At 38.3% G+C, this 23,345-nt stretch overlaps 1 protein-coding gene across 5 annotated transcripts in view; it reads left to right on the forward strand.

Annotated features, from left to right (window-relative positions):
- Positions 1-23,345, forward strand: part of DOCK3 (dedicator of cytokinesis 3) — a 211,569-nt gene that overhangs the window by 154,034 nt on the left and 34,190 nt on the right. For 3 of the 5 annotated variants that reach the window (XM_065642384.1, XM_065642387.1, XM_065642385.1), the window contains 14 exons: positions 2,640-2,832; positions 3,121-3,248; positions 4,240-4,344; positions 6,474-6,572; positions 8,762-8,856; positions 10,401-10,476; positions 11,580-11,680; positions 11,956-12,014; positions 14,182-14,330; positions 17,036-17,121; positions 19,142-19,237; positions 20,909-20,969; positions 21,449-21,542; positions 22,242-22,390. In XM_065642384.1, the coding sequence (XP_065498456.1) occupies positions 2,640-2,832; positions 3,121-3,248; positions 4,240-4,344; positions 6,474-6,572; positions 8,762-8,856; positions 10,401-10,476; positions 11,580-11,680; positions 11,956-12,014; positions 14,182-14,330; positions 17,036-17,121; positions 19,142-19,237; positions 20,909-20,969; positions 21,449-21,542; positions 22,242-22,390 (1,491 nt within the window). Of the gene's footprint in view, positions 1-2,639; positions 2,833-3,120; positions 3,249-4,239; positions 4,387-6,473; positions 6,573-8,761; positions 8,857-10,400; positions 10,477-11,579; positions 11,681-11,955; positions 12,015-14,181; positions 14,331-17,035; positions 17,122-19,141; positions 19,238-20,908; positions 20,970-21,448; positions 21,543-22,241; positions 22,391-23,345 lie in introns of all 5 variants that reach the window. The other 2 variants (XM_065642386.1, XM_065642388.1) reach the window with 2 other exon arrangements.

Genomic DNA, 23,345 nt, shown 5'->3' on the forward strand with positions numbered 1-23,345 from the left:
GTGCACAGATTTCGCAGGCAAGTGACAGTGAGTGGAAACAGCACCTTATGAATGCAGGCTGTTTAGAGGGCTTTGTTTTTCAGTTGTGTTGATCAAATGTACAGAGGGAGACTAGATTTGAAGATGGGGTTATGTTCCCTTTTTCTCTTCCCCCCCACCCCGCCTTCTCTCTCACTATGGTATTTCTTACTTTGGACTTCTGTAATTTGAAAAGCCTGTCCTTGTTTAATCTTTGAAAAGTTTACTTTTTGTTTCCCCCTTGCCACTATGTTGCCCCTTGATCCCAATTGCCCCATAGGCCTCTCCGCCTGGAGGGCAGGCAAGTGGAGCTGGGACATGTGCCCCACAAAAATGTGGTGGTACTCCAAGGCCGTCATTTAATTCTGTAAGTAATGATCCCCAGAACTGCAGAAGTATTTCATCATGGATGTTCCCAATTAATTCCTTTTCCCTACCCCAAACCCTCTTTTCCTGCATATAAACTGGAATTTAATGTTTAAGTGGCTGGTACTCTAACACTAGGAAATGTGGAATATTTCCATAATTAGTGGAACAGCTTATAGCATCCACATGCTGAAAAGACAGTACTGAGGGCGTACACAAGATTACATACATCAAATTGTTCAGGAGAGCCAAGGAGACTATGTACTAGTTCTGGAAATCTGGACAACTGTTAAATGTCTACAGAAGTGCTTGAGGCCCTAGCAAACATAATTTTCTTCACGCTTGTCCTCTTATCCAGGATATTAGAGAGATCTCAATATAGTTCTTTCCAGCAATGAGATTAAAACTGATTATGTCCTTCCTTCCTTCCAGGCAATTAGTTTGACATGAGTAATGTTCCAGCATATTTTGGGGTGTTGTACAAAAAAAGGGCTCTTCAAGGAACTGATGATGTAGCTGTTCCTTGAGACAGCTCCAGAGCTTCCTGAAGAGATCCCATGCATATCCCTAGGTTACTGCTGGAAATCCTAAATCACCATAGAAGTCATTATACTTTATAGTAATCGTTAGAAATAAGTTTAGGAAAACTCCTGTAAGGATTGTTGGGCTGATATTGTATTATCCCAAAGATAAAGATGATGACTGGATTTGTGGCTGTTATAGCCTTCCAAAAGTACCATGAGCTATTTAAATGATTCATATTTGTTTATTTTGTTAGTACATTGTATGTATGTAGCAACAAATAGGTGACAACACCCAGGAGGCTATGAGGGTTTTTGTGTAATCTGAATTGATTGTAACAAGACGAGATGTTGAGACAGGTGACAAGCACGAAGAAGAAAGAGGTAAATTTATATTCAGAATAATTTAATCAGCTCTACAGTGTTAGTTGTAAAAATAATTTAGACTTTGCTCAAGGACTATTAAATAGATATCACTGTTGTTTGAAGGAAAAAATACTTCGAGGAAAGACTTGGCAAAGAAGGAAGCTGTACATTCTGTGGGATTAGGAGAGGCACATGCCAGGTGTTAGAGCCAGCACGGGAGAGGTACAAAAATGTTTATGCAATGAGAAAGTAAAAAATCTGTGGGGAAAGAGAGCTTGCAGAATAGAAGAAATATGGATGATGAGGCTCTGGAAGGACAAAGCTGAACAGAGATCTGCAACAAAGTTTGGTAAATGTGAACTTGTGCAGGAAGGCAGCGTGGTTTGTGTGGAGGGCTGTGGGAAGGGAGTGGGTGTGGGGGGAGCTGGGCTGGGTGGGAGCTGGAGCAGCTGGACCCAAACCAAACTGTAGAGCAGCTCAGGGAAGCAACCAGCGGGGAATTTCAAATAGTTGAAATGAATGGAATAGGTGTGGGCTGTGGGTAGGTTGCAGAGGAAGAAAGAGAAGAATTCTAAAACATTAGAGGTGTGCGGCAGTTGTTAGACACCAAGTCTGTGGAACTTGAGGATAGAGCAATGCATGGAATTTTCTACTGTTGTGAAGAAATTAATTGAAAAAGCGTGAAATTAGAGATGAAGAGTTTTGTTATGGATGTGCTGTTGTTGTTCCTGCGCTGTAAGAAACACCTTCAGGGATCACTCCAGCTTGCTGGAAATATCCATTATTGCAAGAATCACATGGACATTTACTTGCATGATGTGATACCTCCTTCACATGAAGTCACACCCCACCCTGCTGCCAAATACTGCAATATCACATGGCAGTGCTGCTATGTTCAGGGTCATTCAACATGTTTGTTACTTCGAAATATTTTATGAAGAGTTTTAACTGTCTTATGTAGTTGCTCAGTACCAAAAATTGGTATGGAACTCTCTAATCAGAAGCAGGTTTTATATTTATTGAAAAAAGTAAATCAATAAAAATGGACCCTTCTCTGTTCTCTGATACCTTAAGGTTTTTTCTTTTTCATAAGCTGCATCCTAAAATACAGCCTTTGGAGCTCTACACTGTCTATGGGCTCAACTTATAATAAGACTTAGTATTGCAACAGCACCTTTTTTATAATACTACATGTGATTTGTTCACTCTGACCTTTAGTTATCGCAAAACATTAGCACCAGCCACAGTGCACTTATTCAGTAGTGTTTTGCATATCCTTATCTCAGTTTTAGTGTTGTTTCCATTTCGCTGCATTTAGCTGCAGCTACAGACTTCAAAATTTTAATTTTCTTCATTTCCATTTTTCAGGCTGCTTTGCTGAACTCCTTCCCCGCAATCTTTGATGAGCTGCTGCAGATGTTCACTGTGCAGGAAGTCGCGGAGTTTGTGCGGGGCACCCTGGGCAGCATGCCCAGCACAGTCCACATCGGGCAATCGATGGATGTCGTCAAGTTACAGTCTATTGCACGCACTGTTGACAGCCGCCTGTTCTCCTTCTCTGGTAAGACAGTGGTATCTCAAGTTAAATCTTGCCCCTGCCTAAGAGTAGGAACACAGTACATTATTGGCATTCAGCAATGAATTGTAATCTTGGTAATTATTTATCTCGGTGGCATCATTGTTACATATATTCACCACGGGTACTTTGTAAGTTTCCCTATGGTAAAAAATGTTTATAAATCCATCATGGATAAATTGTACTAACTAAACATTGATAAAAATATGTACATTAACAAATCAAATCTAAGCCTCTTTTGGAAGAACTGTGATCTGATTTTCCTTCTTTCAGAGTCCCGGCGCATCCTGCTACCTGTGGTACTTCACCACATTCACCTTCACCTACGACAGCAGAAGGAGCTACTTATCTGCTCTGGGATCCTCAGTAGTATCTTCTCCATAATCAAGACCAGCTCTTTGGTAATCTGCTGATTGATATTTTTTTTTCTTAATTGAACTACTGACTTAGTAAAATGAAGACTGAGGAATTTTTATAGGTTAATACTTGTTATAGGTTAATACAGGTGTCTAGAAAACCCTTTTAAAAACGAAATTCTGCTAACTTTCTGTCAGCAGGAGAGCATCGGAAATGAGGGTCTGCTTTTGTGTGTGTGACTCAGAGCATTCTGATCACACACTGTTCTTGCTGTTAGGAGGGGAAAAAAGCATACGCATTTACCAGGTTTGACACTGTTTAATTTTCTTCATTCAAGCCCAGAACTTAGATGTCAATAGAGTTCAAAAGCTCTACACAGCTCTAGGACTTGCACTTCTGCAAGAGACAGTAACTAGCACCTTGTGATTCATATTAAGAGAATACTCTAAAATTATCCAATCAATGAAATCATACTTACTTCTGGAAACTGCTGCTGAGTTTAAACACCCAGCTTTGGCGATCATAACACTCTGATCTCAAATGGTAACTTCATCATTTAAATAATGCTCACAGAGGATGGTGAAGTTTCCCTACCTGACTCTGAAGGAGGAAGCTTGTGGTGCTAAATATAATTCATACCAATGAGTATTTCCAGTTACAAGTTATGGTTTTGTGTAAAAGGAATGAGATGAAAGGTATCATGGTAATAAGCCAAAATAATGCTGCCATAGAATAAAGGTTCCTGAACATAATTTGATCCCGTTGTGTTCTAGAGTGTATGCAGACCTTTGATTATAGATTTACCTTTATGGCTGTGACCCTGAATGTTTCCATCAGAGGTGGAGGAGGTAACACACATGCTGGCATCACAACAGTATCTGGTACCAACGATGAATTCGATTGTACCTCTCTGAACCTCCACTCTGGAGTGCTCTAGTGAAACAAGTATTTGTGGCATGGCTGACTTAGCAAAATTGTCTCTGCCAATTCCGTTCTCTCTGGTTTCTAACTGTCTGTTTGCTCACCACTCTGTAGGAGGGAGATGTCGTGGAGGAGGTTGAGATGATGGTGGAGAGCCTCCTAGATGTGCTTTTACAAACTCTGCTTACAATCATGAGTAAATCGCAGTCTCAGGAGGCGGTAAGAGGGCAGCGTTGCCCGCAGTGCACAGCAGAAATCACTGTTAGTAACTAACAATCAGTTTCTATTTCCTGCTTCTTTAACCTTTGGTTCAGTCCCTCACCATCAATGGCACCTCATTATCATCCCTGCTGCATGAACACCCAGGGCTTTGTCTTTTTCCCTTAATAAGCCACAAATCCATTCCTTCCTCCATGCAGTAGAGAGGTCTGCGGGAAGCTTTTGTGGATTTCGAGGTTATTTTCTTGTTTGTCTTTGCAGTTGTGATTGAGAGTTATTGTTTAGAACTAGAGGCACATGCTGGTTGGGTAGTTGCCTAGGGCTTCACCCCTAAATAGGTATCACCCAGGGCTCTAAGAGTGTCAAGCTCTGAGAACAGACTGAGAATACCATAATACTCAGTAGACGAGTCCCTTTACTTAACATCCTGCAGAGCTTCTGCTCAGGTCCACTGATTACTTCATGCAAATGAAACACAATATACTTTTGAAAAAGAAATTAACATATCCTAAGTCAAGTGAGCTGTTGAGCTTGGTGGGAGAAGAGGGAAAAGACACCACTTTGTCCAGACTGCCAGCATAAGCCTAGGGGAAGAAATTTTTTCTTTGACATGCAATGGAAGAGGAGAAAAATAATAGAATTTTGCTGCTTAGCTTTCTTCTTTTCTGGATTTGTTGCCCTATTCTATTCTAGCCCATTTTTAGTCTATTTTTGCTTGTCAGAGTCTCTGATGCTGCTTTTACACAATGGACAATGTTAAGCTGTTGTTCAGAATATCCCTTTTTTTAGACTTGCCTTTTTATCAAATAGCTGAAACTTCAAGATACTGTTGGGGGCAGATGTACACTAAGGTACACACAAGAGGAAAGATCAGACCTTTCCATGTTAGCTCAGATAAAGTAACTGACAAATGGTGGAATCCTAATAAAGAACAAGGCATGTAGTAGTTTTCAGACATGTTCTTTGACACAAAACAAGAAAGGCACTAGCTTGCAAATGTCCAGTAGCATCTTGATTTCCTTTTACTTCTACCATTTGACTTACTGTTATTTATCGCATGCCACCTCACACCTAAGAGCACAGCTTTTTTCCTAATGAAGTTCAGCCCTGTAAAGTTTATTGGAACAACCTATGTCAAAGCATCTGGCAAGATGCTTCAGCCAATTAGGAAAAAAAAAAAAGTAATGGACAGCCTCAAGCATAAAATCCCTTGTGTTTATTCCTGAATTTATATTTCATAGCACAGTGATATGTGGAATCTTATTAGAAACTACTTAGAAAGTAGCTTGTATATTTTCCAAATTAATTGCGTGTTGTCACAGAATAAAATAGTGTTGCTCAAGGGACTGGCAGTCAGAAGACATACTCTACATTCTTGGCACTGCCTCACTCGTTATCTTGGACAGATTGCTTAACTTGTCTGTGCTTTGCTTTCAGATATGTAAAATGGGGGAGCTCAACTTTGGAAAACACTTTGGGATACTGTGGTAACTGGTTAGAGTGCATCTGCTTTGCAGGCCAGAAACGTAATTGTAGCTCATGTAGGACTTACCCAAACTACATTCAGAATATCTTACTGGCATCCTGTTAGTACTGTAGTTCCGACAGAACCTAACTTGGTGAACACTAATAAGCCAAATATTTACAAGATTCCAGAAACGTTTGGTGGCTCGTACTGATCCCATGCTGTCATCACTCTGCTGTTTGGAGTGTCCGAGCCAATTAGTTTAAATAATTCCTGGTATGTCTGCATGAGCTGCAGTTACACCTTTGATAGACACAGTATATTAAGTAACTGAAAGAGGTGATTGTCAAAAACTGCATGCGTGGAGGGAGATTCATTAATGTCTGTATTAATTTAAATTATTTTTGTTTAGACAACAACATTGGTAAAAAGACCTTTAAAACTGCATCTGTGGAAGAGCCTCCAAGAGGTGTATTCCTGTGTATTAACAGTAATTTAAGAACGGTTAACATGCAGTATTTTAAATCTCTGTGCATGTCAGCTTTCCTCTCATAGGCATTGGGGCCATTTCAGACCCCTCCCTTTATACCTTACCCCAGGTTGAGTTTTATATTTATGAAATTTCAGATTGCCTGAGTGAAATAATCTCTCATTTGGTCAACAGGGAGAATATGTCTCCTGCCTTTTATCTTTGCTTCGGCAGATGTCAGACACTCATTTCCAGCACTTACTGGACAACTTCCAAAGCAAGGATGAACTCAAGGTACAACAGAACATCATGTTTGTAGAATGAGAGGGCAGAAGGGAATCTTTCTGGCATTACTTGCTCTGCTAATCGTTCTCATTCACTCGCACTCTATTCATGGACCTTCCTTTCACCTTTATAATAATAGGTGTCGTGTTACAAAACATTTAAGACCACAGGGCACTGAATTATCTTCATAACAGCAAATAAAGTGCCAAGATAGATGTTATTAGACAGAAAATGGTATCGTTATTGTACCACACAGAACACAGTAAAGAGGAACAGGTTTTTTGATTCCCAGGAATGTAAAGTCAGTTGTTCTATAGCATTTTACTAGATGTTCAATATGCACTGGAGCTTACTTATGAAGAGTGTTGATTTTATGCCAAAAGATAATTTCGAGCCTTTTTGGGGATACAGATGTCTCTAGCAGATAATTTTTTTTTTTTTTTTTTTTTTTTTTTTTTTTTTTGGGAAAGCAGAAACCTTACTACTCCACTTGCTGCCTGCTTCCCAAATTTGTGAACATGAACTTAAATTATGGCTATTCATGAACAGAAGGGGTTGGGGAGGGGTACAGACCTCTCTGGTGGCTCTTTTGCCACTGACATCTTGAAATTGCACATATGAAAATAGCAGAAACTGACTTTTTATCTCAACTTCCACAGGAAAGAGGAGTATCTCTGACAGCAGTCTGTTTAAAAGGCAGAATAATTTCATAAATATGAGATTTTATATTAAATGCTTTTGATTAGCACGGCACTCAATAAACCATGAACAATAAGGAGAATGTAATGTGGCAGGAACTTATGTTGCCTTAACAAATGAGGTGGAGAAACAGTGAGAAATCCTCTCTGAAGAGGCTTTCAGCTTCTAAATATTTCATGTGCATACAGATACAGAGAGGTTGAATAAATCAAGGAGATAAATTCAGGATGATAGAATTCTTACGTCGAGGTTGCAGGGTTCAGTGCATCTCGCATTAATAGTTATCTGAGATTACTACCTTTCACGTAACTTGAATTGCTCGTGGGAAAATTATTTGGTAAATTAATCCATATTAATTTTTAACGTATATTTTTAAAAGCTACCTAAACTATAGTTCTTATGTCAGACCAGTGAAAAGGTTTGTCATTGAATGGAAATTTGTCTTTATACCCATGAGAACACTCTTGGATCTCTGACAATCTAAGGGTATGTTCAGGAGTATCACAGAGGCTGAAGATTTTTATACCAAATTTTTTCTGACTATCACTTGTCCTACTAAAATATATTACTTTTTTTTACTTCCAAATTTTGCTGTAGTAATATTTCCAATACTACTTCTTGGATGGAAAGGCATTATGTTTACTTACTACTGTTACATCTAGGCAAAAATGAGACCAAAGGTCCAGGAGCTTCTGATGCTTTACTCTTAGCTCAGTTACACCAAGATATTAATATTTCCCCATCCCCCCAAAAAATAAATGCACAATGGTAGGACAGTTTTGAAGAAACCTTGCACAGCCACTTTCTGTGCTCTCTTCATTTTGTGTCGAAGAAAAACAAAACAATAAAATGATAGTTTGCAAGGCCAACAGCTTGGCATGTGTTATCCTCACTGTTGTTCTTTACAGATGTAGAGGTGCAGGTAGACTAAAAACAAATGCCTTCAAGTTTGGGGAAATTTTTGAAAGCAAATATTGAGCTGATTCTCTTTAAGAGATCTGTTCTGCTGCATATTGCCTGGAATGTGGTTCTCTGTTACTATTTTTAAAAGTGTATGTAGGAGATTTATGGGGTTTGACTATTGGGGGGGTTGACGAATTTTGTGACCTAAGTGCAAAGGAATTTGGACAGATACATTAATTAATTGAATGCATAAATAAATTATTATGATTCCAGTATATTTGAAAATAGCTACAAATTGACACCGGAACTCTAGATTATAATATGAGAAGTCATATACGATTACACACATAAGGAAGTTTTTATCTCACTGTAGAAGTTAAGATTTAAAAGACAGCTGCAACTTGTTTAGTACATATTAGATGCATGAAAAATTAATAGCGCCATATCCCAATACATGTCGTTTCCATGTTTTCAGGGGAATGGCCTAATGACACAAGGCTCAACTGGAGCACACTTGGCTTATCTGTCTTATACTCAAGAAAACAGATTAAACTGCAGCTGCTCATGATACTAAATTTTTTTCCCCTCTGTGTCAGGAGTTTCTCCTCAAGATTTTCTGTGTATTTCGGAACCTGATGAAAATGGGTGTCTTTCCTCGAGACTGGATGGTGATGAGGTTGCTCACCAGCAAGTAAGTAGAGCAGCAGGTATTAACTGCTGACATTCTGTATCAGAATTCTTTTCTCCTCAGCTGGGCAGTTAAAGCCTGTGATGCAGTGTGTTTCGGCAGATTGAGATGTGGTGATCAACAGGAATTCTGCAGTGCTCATCCTCATTCTGCAGTTATTTTAACACTCTGGACCAAACTGGGACTTCTGTATTTGTTCTGTTTCTTAAACTATAGCAGTCTGCACAGGTGTCAAAGAGTTAGAAGTTAAACCCCAAAGCTGAAGAAGCTGCGCAGAGGATAAGAGTGTTACAGCAGCTGAGATAACACATGGCAAGGAACAGCCATCACACCAAGTGCTAGTAATAGGCAGGCCTCTTACCCCCTTTCTCAGTAAGTTACTACAGTAAATGTCTGACATTCACTCTTTAACCTACCTAGAAGGACTCAGTTATTTTAGAAAAGAAGGAGCAGACCCTAGCAATAACACCAAGTGCATTACATACAGAGTTTTTTCTCAGTTAAATTGTCACCTACCATTTTAATGCTTATCTAATTTCCTTGCTTCTGATGGATAAAGTATGATACTGTTTGGAATGGCAGCAGTGTGATGAACGCAAGGTGGCTGGAATTATTTACTGGTGTCTTGTTCCTTTAGACAAACTAGCTATAGAATTATTAATGCTACTGACAAGTGGAGGGGTTCCCATTACAAGAAGACACCGTGGAAGTTTTCCTAAGGGCTGACTGCTCAGCCGAGCTGTCTGCTCTGCGAGTTCAGCGTGCTCATGACAAGTGAAAGAAGTAGATTTCAGTATTTCAAGCACAAAGATTAAATGAAAATCTGTAAGACAACAAAAATCCACATGGAAAGAGTAGCTACCTCAGATGTTGTAGGTTACCTAGTTCCCTTTGGCACAATTTTGCCATAAACCTTTAGACTGATAGGTATGTTTAGCAGTGTTACTGCAAGTGTTGCTTTCATGTGAAGCTGAGATGTGCTGTTTCTTTTGATACTATCTACGTGCTGTTTATTAATTCCTGAATTTATCACAGGCTTTGATTGCCTTTTCACTAAGGTGTACTTAGCCATCTACCAAAAAAATTGCAGGGAATCCAGAACTGGCAAAATACAAATATTTTGAGTTGAAGTGTGAGCCAGATAAAGGACCATTGCATAGCCAAGACTGAAAAGAGCTCAAAGGTTTTGAGTTGCTCTTCTCTGGAAAAAACAATCTTTCTGCTTTAAATAGGAGAAATATGGGTGTGTTCTGCATTTCACTGGAGATAATATGGTCCAGCCAAGCAAAATAGACAGGATTTTAAATGCTCCTGTGTAAATTCCAAAATTTACAATAATGATGAAAATTCTTAATCTTGTATAACTTAGCACAAACGTTTATTAAAACATAGAAAGACTTCTGTGCAAATCCAGTAGTGACTACAGGAAGAATGCCTGTCTCTGTACCTATAGTAACATCAGCACCACAAACCACTGTAATGTTATATTCCAGATTCAAATGTTCTTTTTTTCTTCTTTTTTCTTTTTGTTTTGTTTTTGACTGCAGTATCATAGTTACAACAGTTCAGTACCTGTCTTCTGCACTGCATAAGAATTTCACGGAAACGGACTTTGATTTTAAAGTAAGAATTGATACTGAGAAAATGTTATGACATCTTTTTAAACTAGCAGTAACAAAGGAACAAGAGCTGTTCTCCACAGAAGCTGATTATATTTGCAGCATTTGTTTGAGTATCTATATGAGGAAGATAGAATCACAGAATCATAGAAACATTTTGGTTGGAAGAGACCCTCCTGATCATAGAGTCCAACCGTTAACCCAACCCTGGCACTGAACCATGTCCCTAAGAAACTCATCTGCGTCTCTTTTAAACCCCTCCAGGGATGGTGACTCGGAGATGTGTCCTCCCTGCCTCCATCTAGAGGCTGTAAAGCTCTAGATAATCTAACTCATAAAAGACAGGAATTCGAATCTGCTATGGAGTTGAGGGGAAGTAGAACAGAGACACAGTGAGATCAAATCAAGAAAATTAAGCCCCTCATAAAGGAAACAAGTACCTTCCTTTTGAAGCTGCTGTCTGACAGATTCACACCTAATAAAAGATAAATTCGAGCAATGCTTCTCATGAAGTTGGGGCACTCCTAATCTTCCTCTCCCAGAGGCTCTTTTTCTGGCTACTGACTCACATACAGTGGAACGCAGTATGTTAGAGAGTGTTTTCCCTTTGTCTGATGTAGTTGAAAATGAGCAACAGGTTCAGTGTTACTAAGAAAAAGCTGCCAGAAATGTACACACAGCATGATGGCAAATGCCTCACTTCTTTGGGAAAACACACTGAATTACAGGGCTGTTATTTGTGATATAATGTAAGCTCTGGGTTTTTTTGAGGGATAAAATCTGCTTAACCTAGAGAAAAAGAACACTTAAAAATTTGCTGGACTCACCAAGCTTTATTCGTTTTTGAACTCTGGTGCTAAGAGGAAAACCTAATGGCATTACCCTCTTGAGGTGTTTAATTTTAGTTCCTACCACCTTTTAAATAATCCATTGGTACCTGTAACAGTTTGGAATCTCAATAGTTAAGATACATATTGATGAAGTTAAACCTTGATTACAAAAAGGAATAGTCTGATTCTACGTATAAAGGAACATATATCTTCCTACACTTGTTTAAAACTTACTCCTTGGAGTAGAATGATATAAAACTTGCTTCCTGTGTCACAGGTGTGGAACTCTTACTTCAGCCTGGCAGTTTTGTTTATAAACCAACCAAGTCTCCAACTAGAAAATGCCACACCAGCTAAGAGGAAGAAGATTCTAGATAAGTAAGAACATGTTTTGTTGGGTTCCCAGCTTTTTCTGCCACCTCAAAGATGAGAATTCCTTTTCTACCACAAGTCCCTGTGATTTATTATGGAACTTGTGATGTTGAAAATGCTTGGGAAATAAGTGGATCTCCTGATACAGTGATCAGTGATTAGTCAAGTTTTTTTATATTCTTATGTTGACTTAAATGTGATTTTGATTATTTATTTTTTTTAACATCACCCCCTTGCCTGTTTTTGTTCCATTACGCAGTTGTCTCTCTCCTCTCTTTCAGATACGGCGATATGAGAGTGATGATGGCGTATGAGCTCTTCAGCATGTGGCAGAACCTGGGTATGTCTCTTCCTTCTCTGTCCTAACAACCAAAACCAAAGTTAACCCTGGAGTTCTGTTGGGTTTTTGTTGTTGTTGTTGTTGTTACTTTTTGTATCATCATGGAATATTTCTTTTCCATTAAGAGTTGTAAAGCCAGGAGGCACTTCTTTTCTCCCACTGAAAACCCTTTTCTGCACTCTCAGCATACTTTTGTATTTGAAATAATACATTCCTATGAATTTGAACACTTTCTTCTCAAATGTGACAGTGGCAGGTTTGGGTTGTTTTGACACATCAGTGACAGTTTTTATGTATTTGCAAATATAAAATCAGCTTTTTCTAATCCCTTCAGCTGTGCGGAAGTCAGTTCATATGGAGATACACTGTTACTCTGACTTTTATCTGATCCATGGCTGTAAAGTAGAAATTTAAATTTTCACAGTTATAATCAACTTCATTGATTTATAGATGATTGAAAAGCCAAAGCTGTCATGATTCAAAGTTATAACTACGTGTGTTTGATAATAAAGTCCAGAAGTGGCAAATAGCAAAGCAGCTTTTTTGCCGTCTTCTTCAGGTATGTAGTACACATAAAAAATTCTACAGCACTACTTTAAAAAGAAAAAGAAAAAAAGGCAAAACAAAACAACAGATAAACCAAACCAAAACGCACAAAAGCCCTGTCCACAATAATGCAATGATTGTGATAAAATTTCAACTTCTGTAATTCATTTGACCTTTTCCTTTATGTTGTGATTAAGAAATTAAGCATGTTATAAGATGCAGAAAAGTATATCTCGCCACAGGTCTCAAAAGGTAAATAGAGAATTTTCATCTAGGACTTGTGCTTTTATAGAAGTGTGCCGCAGCAGTCTTCGGGTTAGGTAGTGCAGGATTTTATTAATAAGAGAGCCAAATAACATCTGTACTGTATCAGAGCAAGTCCAGCTAGGCCAGGATACTGTCTCCATCAGTATGGACATGTTTGGGGACAAAGGAAGAATGTACTATTCTAGAGGAAAATAAAATGTGTTTGCTGATAGAGATCACAAATGATACAAGGTTCTGAGAACAGCTAAATTATTAAGAGGGCAAAGGAATGATACAAATCAAATTGGATAACTTGACATGTGGCTGCAAGCAATATATTAAAAAAGCCAAATATGAACATTTTATATGTAGGGATATGTGTAGGAGCGCTATTCAAGAAAACAAAGACTACAAACATATCTTGCTGATAATCAGCTGGATGGGAGCTACCTGTAAAATGCCATGAGTAAAAAGGATACCATAATCTTTGAGAAAATATGCAAGAATCTTGAGTAAGAAAAGAAGGATGATATTAGCGTTACAGTTTTTTCATAAGCGCACTTGATTCTAGAATAGTTTGCCTTTTCATAAAATACTGGATAAGCCTGACCTGTCTTGCACAACTAAGATGATACAGCCAGACTTGATCACAGTTTCTAAGCATCTGTGTGGAGAATAGGAGGCTCTCCAATAGAACAGAGATCAAATAACCAGAAAATGATGCTAGACAAATCCAAATAAGAAGCAAGAAGCCCATTTTAGATATGTAGACACAGATATTTATCACTGAGTGTTGTTCCAAATATGGCTACTTTGATTTATTCTCTGCAACTGCACAGTGAGCACGGCACAGAAGGGGTTGTTAGCAAAACGCCTTGGGTCTCTGTTGCTGAGAAGTGACGCGATGTGGTCCTAAGTCAAGGTCAGTTACAAAATTGTGAGTTTCAGAGCACGGGGGATGAAGACCTCTGTAGTTCTTTGAAATCTAAATATGTTATATTAAATACCACTGTTCTCACCAGCCCTTTCAAAATGTTTTTCTTCCTAAATTAGAAGTATCTTTGGACTCTTTTCCCTCTAGTTAATATGTTTTAGTTTGGTTATTTTTGACAGTTTGAATTCTTTTGCAAGTAAAATGCACTGACAATTTTTGCTGAAGGCTTTCACAGTGAAATTAAAAATGCTTCTAGAGACTTGGCAAGGAATGATGTAAAGCAAATACTGGTTTTCCAGTCCTTTCAGGAAATTATTGTGTTTGCTTTTCTAATGCTTGTGCCTGCTACTTTGTATACGTCATTATTGCAGGGGTTGCCCATTTTCTCAGTGACAGATAATGAAGGCTTTTATTTAATTACAATTGCTTTGTGTTGTACAGGTGAGCATAAGATTCACTTTATTCCGGGAATGATTGGCCCCTTTCTTGGTGTAACACTTGTTCCACAACCAGAAGTCCGGAATATCATGATCCCAATCTTCCATGACATGATGGACTGGGAGCAGAGAAAGAACGGCAACTTCAAACAGGTGAAGTCGCTTCCCAGGCATTTGCAATAATCTTTTTCTTGTTCCGTCTGTCTGCAACACTCACCTGGGAGCAAGGAGTTTGTATCTGTTGATCCATTTCTGATTGTGAAGAAGATGATATCACGCAAATATATAAAAATAGGAAATTTAAAGCATAATTCACAAAACTATTACAAGAGTCCCGAGATTATTTAAACGGTGCACCTTATAACAAGCTACATTTCCCATTAACATAGGGAAGAGGAGCAATGTGCTTATCACATCGGAGATGAGGAAGAGAAAATAATTTTGTACGTGCTGGGCTCTCACTGCTCCCGCTGGCTTCACTTAGATTATTAGTCAACCATTAAATGGGTCAGATTGAGAACCAAAAATGGAGATGTAAAGATTTAGCCACTATCTGTGAAAACAGTGGTCTTTGCTTTTCTGTCTTCAGTTTCCAGCTAGATAGTCATATTGTATGATTAAATAATTATACCATGCTTTGAAACAGACTTTGTGACTGTATATTTTTAAAGAAATCGTAGCAGCTGTCCTGGAATGGTGATGCCCAACAACAGTTCTGTAGTTTCCACCTGCTGTGAGCTCTGACTGCAGAACAGTTAGAGGAGTCTTCATGATTTTGTTGCCCAGTCATGGTCAGAGAATTGCTTAAATTTTCCACTGCAAAACAGACCTCTGAAGTACAAAGTATTAATGAAGGAAGGATTGGTTTGGACTGGATCCCCAGATGACAGTGCTTCATTGTCATTGTGTTTGGGGCAATATTGGGGCATCTGCAAGTAAGTGCTCTGAATTAGTAAAACCTTTTATTTAAATTATCATAATTCATGTAATGATTTATCAGCCACAAAGTCATTAAAATACCAGATCTAATCTGTCATTCCAGGAGAATAACAGACCTCTTCCATGACCTGACTTATTAAAGGCTGCATGGAAAAGTACCACCAGGAGCTTATGTTTTTCTTCCTCTTCAACTCCCTTGATTATTATCCCTACTGTTATTACTATTATTATCGTTACAGTAGCATTTATCATGGCCCTCTTTTTGCTGTTTTAGCATAACAATAGAACAATCCCTGCTCTGGCATTTACAGTTATAAGTACCTACAGTCATCTTCAAGTTTCTGGATCAGTTTATAATTTCTGTATCAAGATGGACTCTTCATAATCTTAATTTAATTTTTATACTCACTGACGTATTCTAAACTGGAGCTGCAAAAATATTTCTTAAATTACCTGTGGAGCAAACTTCCACACTGTTTCATGAAGCATATGTTGTAACTTCCCAAGATTAAAGACAGAATAATCATCTGTATTAGTGAGAATAAAATAATGTTAAATAGCACAAGATGTGTTCAACCATATTAAAATTAGCTGCTGGAATGAGGAAGTTATTTGTTGTCCAGTATAATGCAAGACAGCTGGACAGACGCATTACTGATTTCTGTTAAGTCATTGTAGATCGCAAGCAAAGAGAAAGTAGTTTTGTTGGTTTGGGGGGGTTTTTGTGGGTTCGTTTTGGTTTTGTTTGGGGGAGGTGGTGTTTTTGTTGTTGTTTTTTGTTGTGGTGGTGGGTTTTTTTAAATTTTGAAAATCGCTTTACTTTTTGAATACTAAATGGGTTGCCGGAAAACATGATCCTGGAAATTCATTTTCACGCCCTTTTTTTATTTTGTTCAGTAGCTCTTCTTTTAACAAGGTTATTTTTTCAGCAGTGCAGGTTAACAATGCAGTCTGATTCATTAACTAAATCAGGTCTCCCTTTAATGATTTCAGAAATAAGATCACTAATGCTATTTGTGTGCCACTGGGTGATTTGCTTTTCCTTCTCATCTTTACTTCCTTTGTAATTTGCCAGCTGAAGAACACAAAGAAATTCAAACTGTGCTTGTCTTTACATAAAAACAAGCCATATTTCTACAGTTTCAGCCTTTAGGAACCTCTGTCTTAATTAGTCTGAAAGTATGTTTTCTACAAGATTTCTAAGACTACACGAACTTTTTGTTTAATGTTAAATACATTGATTTCTGCACTTGAATCAATTTTATGGGAATATCTTATATCAAACTTGATAATAGGACATATTAGACTAAGGGAGAAATGGAGGCATATTCAAAACCTTTGTAAGGGAAGAGAGGCATAATGTCAGGGCCCTTAATGTAAGTGTGAAAAGAGAATGAATGCATCATATAATCCTAGAGAGGCTTGATAAAACTGGGTTTAATGAACAAATAATCTTCTAATGTAATGATGACTGGAAATCAATTACCTACCAGGAGAACCATCACAGCAGACCAGTGGTGATCACACCAGGAATTAGTTTCTCTGCATAGATATTCTGTTATGGTACAGGACATAGTCTGTCTGATACACTGGTTCACAGAAAGTGTGTCTGAGTGATTTATTTGATAAGAGAATAAACTTCAGAAATTCCTGTGAAAAAGAAGCAGCGTTACCTCCCCTGGGATGTTCATTTAGACCCTGATAAGCAAAAGGATAATCTATTTGTAGTGCTCCTGTTTCACTGAAAAATGAGAAAACTGTGTCAGTTTAACTGAGGCACAGAGAAATCAATCACTTGCACATAGAAGTGGGCAGCCCCAGGGCATGAGAAATAAAATACCCTTCCATTCCTCCTAGTGTTCAGAGCTCTTGTCTTCTACATGAACAGCTAATTTGTAACCAATCGCTTCTTCATCCAGGTGGAAGCTGAGCTGATCGATAAGCTGGACAGCCTGGTATCCGAAGGAAAAGGTGATGAGAACTACAGGGAGCTCTTCAGCCTGCTGTAAGCTCTGCAGTTTCTGCTCACGCCGGGTTGCATGGGGCTGTAGCAAGAAGGCCGGGCAGGGAGCTGTGCAGCTCGGCTCCAGCGCTCATCTCCACGGAAAGCAGTAAAGGGCTTTCTGGCAGGTTTTCATGACACGGCTCAGTGACACAGAAATACGTTGCTCTAATTCTGAAAGTACAAAACCCTAAATTCTTCTTTGTCTTCTTTCTGTGAAATCTAATATAAGGCTGCACAGGTAAGTAGTTTTCATCCTGCTATCAAAAATTTATTTGCTAGAGGAGCCAGTGCCTTTCTTTTTATATAGGAGTAAGTGAAATCGTGGCCTTGGGATTGCTCAGAGAAACAGTGTACTGTCTAGCAAGTCAGGCCTTGTTAGAGCAGAAGAGATTTTCCTCAGCATTGTCCTTTGCTTTTTCCAAGTTTTGATGGTCATGTTTTAGTTGGCGGAACAGTTGCAAGTTGCTTCCTCCAAAGTCCATCATGATGCTGCATTTCCAATCCCTTTCACACCACAAATCTGGCATACTCATGAGAAGAAACTTGAAGATTTACCACTTAGTTATCTTTGATTACTGATCTGTCTCCAAATTTCATTTCCAGTGATCCTAGTTTCTTTCAAAAGGACTTATTTTGAACTCTGAGAGTCCAGAGCAGTTAACCCTAATTCTTTTAATATTCCAGGGAGCCACAGAGATCATTAGCAGAATTTTAGCTGTATATTCCAGACAATTTTATGTGGCCCTCAAAAGCATGCTGGCAATTTATGGCATAAACTTCTGTTTCACTAGAACCAATACTTGTACTTCTGAATTTACAATTTCATATTCATTCATTTTCTAGAGAGATAAGCCAGTCCATCCTGTGTGCTTATCCTTAGGAAGTATGTAAATGTATTCAGTTTTGATTTGTGCACATTCAGCCTTGGGAAGTCTGGCATTCTATGTGTACAGATAACATAAGTTTATTTCAGGAATAAAGGAAAGACAATATAGACAATATGTTTTGGGGTTTTTTTAATTCACCTGACAAGAGGAATGTTGCGCATTTCCTTTGCTCCAGTTGAAGACATTTGTTACCTGAAAAGTTAAGAATTTGGGGCTGTAACTTGTTACTGATTTTTAAATGATTCTGACTGCATGTGTTACCAAGAAACACAGTCTCGAAGTCCAGCAACCTTTTAGTTTATATTTGCTACTGACTTTTATGAGAACAATGTGAACTTTGAGGAAACAATTCCACAAAGTTAATAAATGCTATGTGAAATAAACAACTGACCCTGAATTCTACTGTCAAAACCATACTGCTGAAATGTGAATTGGCTCCCTCAGCTGGAAATCATTCCAGTAGAGAAGTCTGCCTCTTGTGAGGACACGTATGACACCCAACAGATTTTCTTTCCTCTTGCCAGTTTAGAAGTGGCAAGTTCTTTGACCAGAGATCCAGTTCTAGGCAACTACTGTCTAAATTTGCTTTCTTTTTTCCACTTTTTAAATGTGCTTTTCAGTGTTCTCACTCTAGCCTTCTCTTATTCTACGCAATTGTTGCAGTGAGATGCTCCCTGTGTCGTCTAGTTTGCTGAGCCGGAAAAAATTACCTTTATTTATTTATTTACAGCTTAAATAAAGTGGGAATCAAGGCTGGTTGGTTGCTGATTAGAGATGAAAACTTACATAAGTATTTGTATTTAGGTTTAGACTCCCAACTTCTGACTGCTGTTAGCAGTATTTAAGCTACAGGTAATAATGTGGGAATCAACTGTTGCCATGAGCATTGCTCTTTTTCATATATTTTAAATGGCAATGTGAAGCTATTTTTCCTTCTCCTGTCAATTCTGTAATTTCCTTGTCTTTGCTTAATGCTGCCTGGAGTAGAACCCAGCTCTTTGGGCCTTATCCCAGGTAAGAGAGTAATTCTATGAATTTGTTTTATGAGGGAGAAACCAAGTTGTCCGCAGCTGTCTGCATGCACTCACCATTTCCCTGGAAGCCTCATCCGCTGTCTTTTCATCTCCAAACAGTTTGCTGGAGAAGATTGAGCAGGAAACATGGCGGGAGACTGGAATCTCTTTTGTTACATCAGTTACTCGTCTCATGGAGCGTCTGCTTGACTACAGGTATCTGGCAACAATGGTAATACGTTCCAAGTATAAGAAGCTTGGAAAGAAGTAGTACCAAATTTCTACAGGGAATATTTTATTGTTTATCCAGCAAACCTAACTCATTGCTGCTGCGTTCTGAGCAAAAATCTGAAGTTCTCATCTCTAGAGCCCTAATAGACACTCTTGTATGCTTGTTCCTGATAATAGCAAAGATAAAGACATATTTTAATTTGCAGTTTTGTACTACGGTTTATTCAAGTTGCTAAATGTATAATTCCTTATATCATTGAAAGGATCTCAGCTAAATCAGCAAAATAGATGCTAAATGCAAGAATGATCTCAAGTGCCTGGCTGAACCAAGATGTGCTGAATGCCTCATCCAGACATGCAGGGTTGGAAAACTTCATCTGAGCAAAGTCTGACATGTCAGCTGGTGACTCATGTGTGCAAAACTCCTCTACAAATTTGGCATCCTTTGTTTAGTTTTAGACTGAAGTTTGCAGGACTATTGTGTCAATACAGCTGAGCTTTGATTCAGTTACAAAAAAAATATTTTCTGATATATATATACACATATATATATATACACACACACTCTCTGAGTTGTTTTTATGGAATGATGAACAATTTGAAACTATCTAGAACTGCCCCAGATATTTCTATCTTTAGCTTACTGACAAGAGTTCCAATATTTTTTTTCTTCTGCTGCTGCTCATTATAGGTGAAAACCTGTGACTAGGCTGGCTGTTCTGCAGTCCCAAATCATTTTCTGTGCTTTTTAGTTTGCTCGTTTTACGATCCTTACCAGCTTGATCCAATCTCCTGTTTGTTTCCTGACAACAGCTGCTGTATAACTACTATGCAAGACCGGATATCTGAGACACATTTAAATTGCTGTCAATGCAACTTTGATACACAGATATACATTTTCATGCTTAATTGAGGAACAGATACCAGTTTTTAATTGATTTTTAATACACAGCAGATGAACTGCATTGGAATTTGGAAATACAAAGGCATCTCTTGCAGTCCAGCTGCCGGTTAGCTGACACAGTAGTTCTCAAGGCTCTTTGCTGTGTCACTGCTTTAAAAATTTTGTCTCTTTTTCACAAATGAATGTGACTTTCTCAAGTCAAGATTAGTAAATTCTGAAGCCTTCAACTTTTTGTACTGCTTGAATAAAAAAACATTTCTAAAATATTCCAGAAGCTAAAGATTTTGTGATTTAACTTTTCTATGAAGGAGGTGGTAATCAGGTCTAAATGACTTGGGTTGTGCCTTTCAGCAAGCCAACACTACACTGAATTGATGAAAGCTAATCCTCTGAATAGGAAACCACTAGACGTTTACATCTGGATAAATAATAGTTTTTCATTTTTATAGTTGATCTTTCATTCAGATTATTTTTGGCCACTATTATCTGATTTTTTTCAGATTCTTGTAAGAAATGAAGTAGCGGTAGTTTCAGGTGCTTGATCTTGATGCAGAGATGTAAGAGGACACTCAGTTCTCGTACCATTTAAGCCATAATATGGAATTTTTTCTTAGAGGAACTTTGTAAAATGAAGTCTATGATTAACTGTTGTTTGTGATCCAAGGAAACTCTGGAGGATAAGATAACTTCAAATTTATTCTAAAAGAACTTATTTTGCAGATGTATGTTTCAACATTGCTCTGCTTTCTTAGGGACTGTATGAAAGGAGATGAAACAGAAAACAAGAAAATCGGCTGCACTGTTAACCTTATGGTAAAGATGTTTCCTTTATTTCTTTGTGATCCTGCGCAATGTTGTTGAAACTGGTGTGGGAAAAGCTGGGGTAGGAATCTGTGTCAGGGAAGTGTAGCTTCAGAATGCAAGCACTGGGATGACAGAACAGAATGACAGGGGCTGTGAGGATCCCCTGGAGGTCTCTGGTCCAACTCTCTGCTTAAAGCAGGGCCAGACAGGTCAGGTCCCTGGGGCCTTGTCCAGCTGAGTGCCGAGTATCCCTGTGACAGAGGTTCCCTAACCTCTCTCGCCTTGTCGTTCAGCCTTTGACTACCTTCGTTTTGAAAAAAATTCATGACGCGACAAAATGAGTGGGTTGCGTGAATGTGACAAGAATTATTCATTTTCTTTTACACTAATAATGTATTCTCTTTTCAATACCTTTATACATACAGAGATGCTGCTGATTGTCTTCAGTGATGGAAGAGTCAATAACAACTTGCTTTTTAATTTCACAGAATTTCTATAAATCCGAAATCAACAAGGAAGAGATGTACATCCGCTATATCCACAAGCTGTGTGACATGCACCTACAGGCTGAGAACTACACAGGTTAGTAACACATCATGTGGAGTCTGTTTGAAATCCTGGTGGAAGTTTTTGACTCTATCGATGTTATACTCCAACATCAGATTCATTCCTTTGGAAAAATTGGTATGAATAAGCTGTAGCAGTTGGGAAGGTAAGAAGCTGAGGTCCGGCCCATTCCCTCAAGCAAAATAATGCATGTATATGCACCCACCACCATTCGACTGTTCTGTTAGACCCCGAATTTTACATTACAGTGTTCTACAAGGAAGGTTGATCAAAAACTCACAACAGTGGAATCAGAATTAGAGGAAGATTAAAATCACAAACCCACCCTTATATTATCATTTGCTATATCTCCTTGCATTGTAGTATTTAGGGAGCACTTAGAAAGTGTATATAATCTAGTTTTGTGTTGTCCAAGCTCTGTTTATAGCTGCAGGCTGCAAATCTACTCACATATCTGAATATCTGTGTGTTTACATCAAGTAGCTAGTAAAAAGAAACTTGACAGATTTGTACCTAAAAATCAGGTTCATAGGAAAGAGCTTTGTGCTGCTGTTTAAAGTAATTGAATAATCGAATGATCATCTAAGACTTCAGAATGTTTTCTCAATTTGTAAATCAGAAATTCCAGACTGTTTAAGAAGCAGATTTAGTGACCTATTGGCTGTATGTAATTGTTGTCATTGATTCAGTGTTCAATAATTGCATTTCCAACAGAGGCTGCATTTACTTTGCTTTTGTACTGTGAGTTGCTTCAGTGGGAGGACAGACCTCTGAGAGAGTTCCTGCATTATCCGTCTCAGTCAGAGTGGCAACGTAAGGAAGGTCTGTGCCGTAAGATTATCCATTACTTCAACAAAGGGAAGGTATGCCAACTTCTTCTCTCTTCCAGCAGCTTCCTTCCCTTTTCCTGACTTACTTAGGGCTTGCAAGCCTATCATCTCAGTTCAGTAATCTGGAAGTAAATATATATCCAAAGGTTTTATAGCCTGACAAATGGCTTCTTGGCTTTCTGGACGAAAAAACAGATGAGAAAATGGATATGGGTATTTTGTGATGCATAACTAGTTTAGTTAGGCCAACAGGAAAAACGCCAGAAGATTTTTATACCTTTAAACCAAATTTTTGATCACCTGATATGGCAGAGCACTCTGTGAATGACAGTTCCTTCACTTTTTGGGGGCAGGGCTGCATTTTGTAGTTGCCTATGCAAATTGCTGTGTTATGACTCACTTACAGGACTTGGCTTGTTTCTAACCTACAGAAGTAAATGGCAGGCAACACACTATAGGAGTCCCTTTATTAAAAGAGATTTAAGTCTTTTCAGTGTCACTGTTATTTGAAAGTGACTTTCAATTAAAGTCCAATTCCATCCATTGCACAAGAAGAATACCAATACATTTCAATTTCACATATGTCTTTTCTACAATAAATAAATATATATGTGTGTGTATATATATATTTTGTAAGTTACAGCAGATGTAGGTGTTATAGTGCCTTGTGTCACAACGTTCTGGGAACATTTCAAAGGTGAACCTTAAAAGTGGTATCATCTGTCAGAATATTTTCAAATTTTTCTCTTCTCTAGAAAAATTCCTACAGCTTGTATTATTGGAAGATAACATCTGTATGTGAGCCTCAGGGTTGTTTTTGCCTGTGATGGCAATGACAGTGGCATTAAATACAAATGTGGTTTGGTTCATATGGGGTTGACATTCCACATAATTCTTTTCTAGCCCTGATAATAGAAAGTTGCATATGGCAGAGACACATTCTCTACAGAATCTGCAAAAGGAAGTCAGATTTCCTGTACGTAGCAAG

Source organism: Caloenas nicobarica, chromosome 11, assembly GCF_036013445.1.
Source record: "Caloenas nicobarica isolate bCalNic1 chromosome 11, bCalNic1.hap1, whole genome shotgun sequence".
Taxonomy (NCBI): Eukaryota; Metazoa; Chordata; class Aves; order Columbiformes; family Columbidae; genus Caloenas; species Caloenas nicobarica.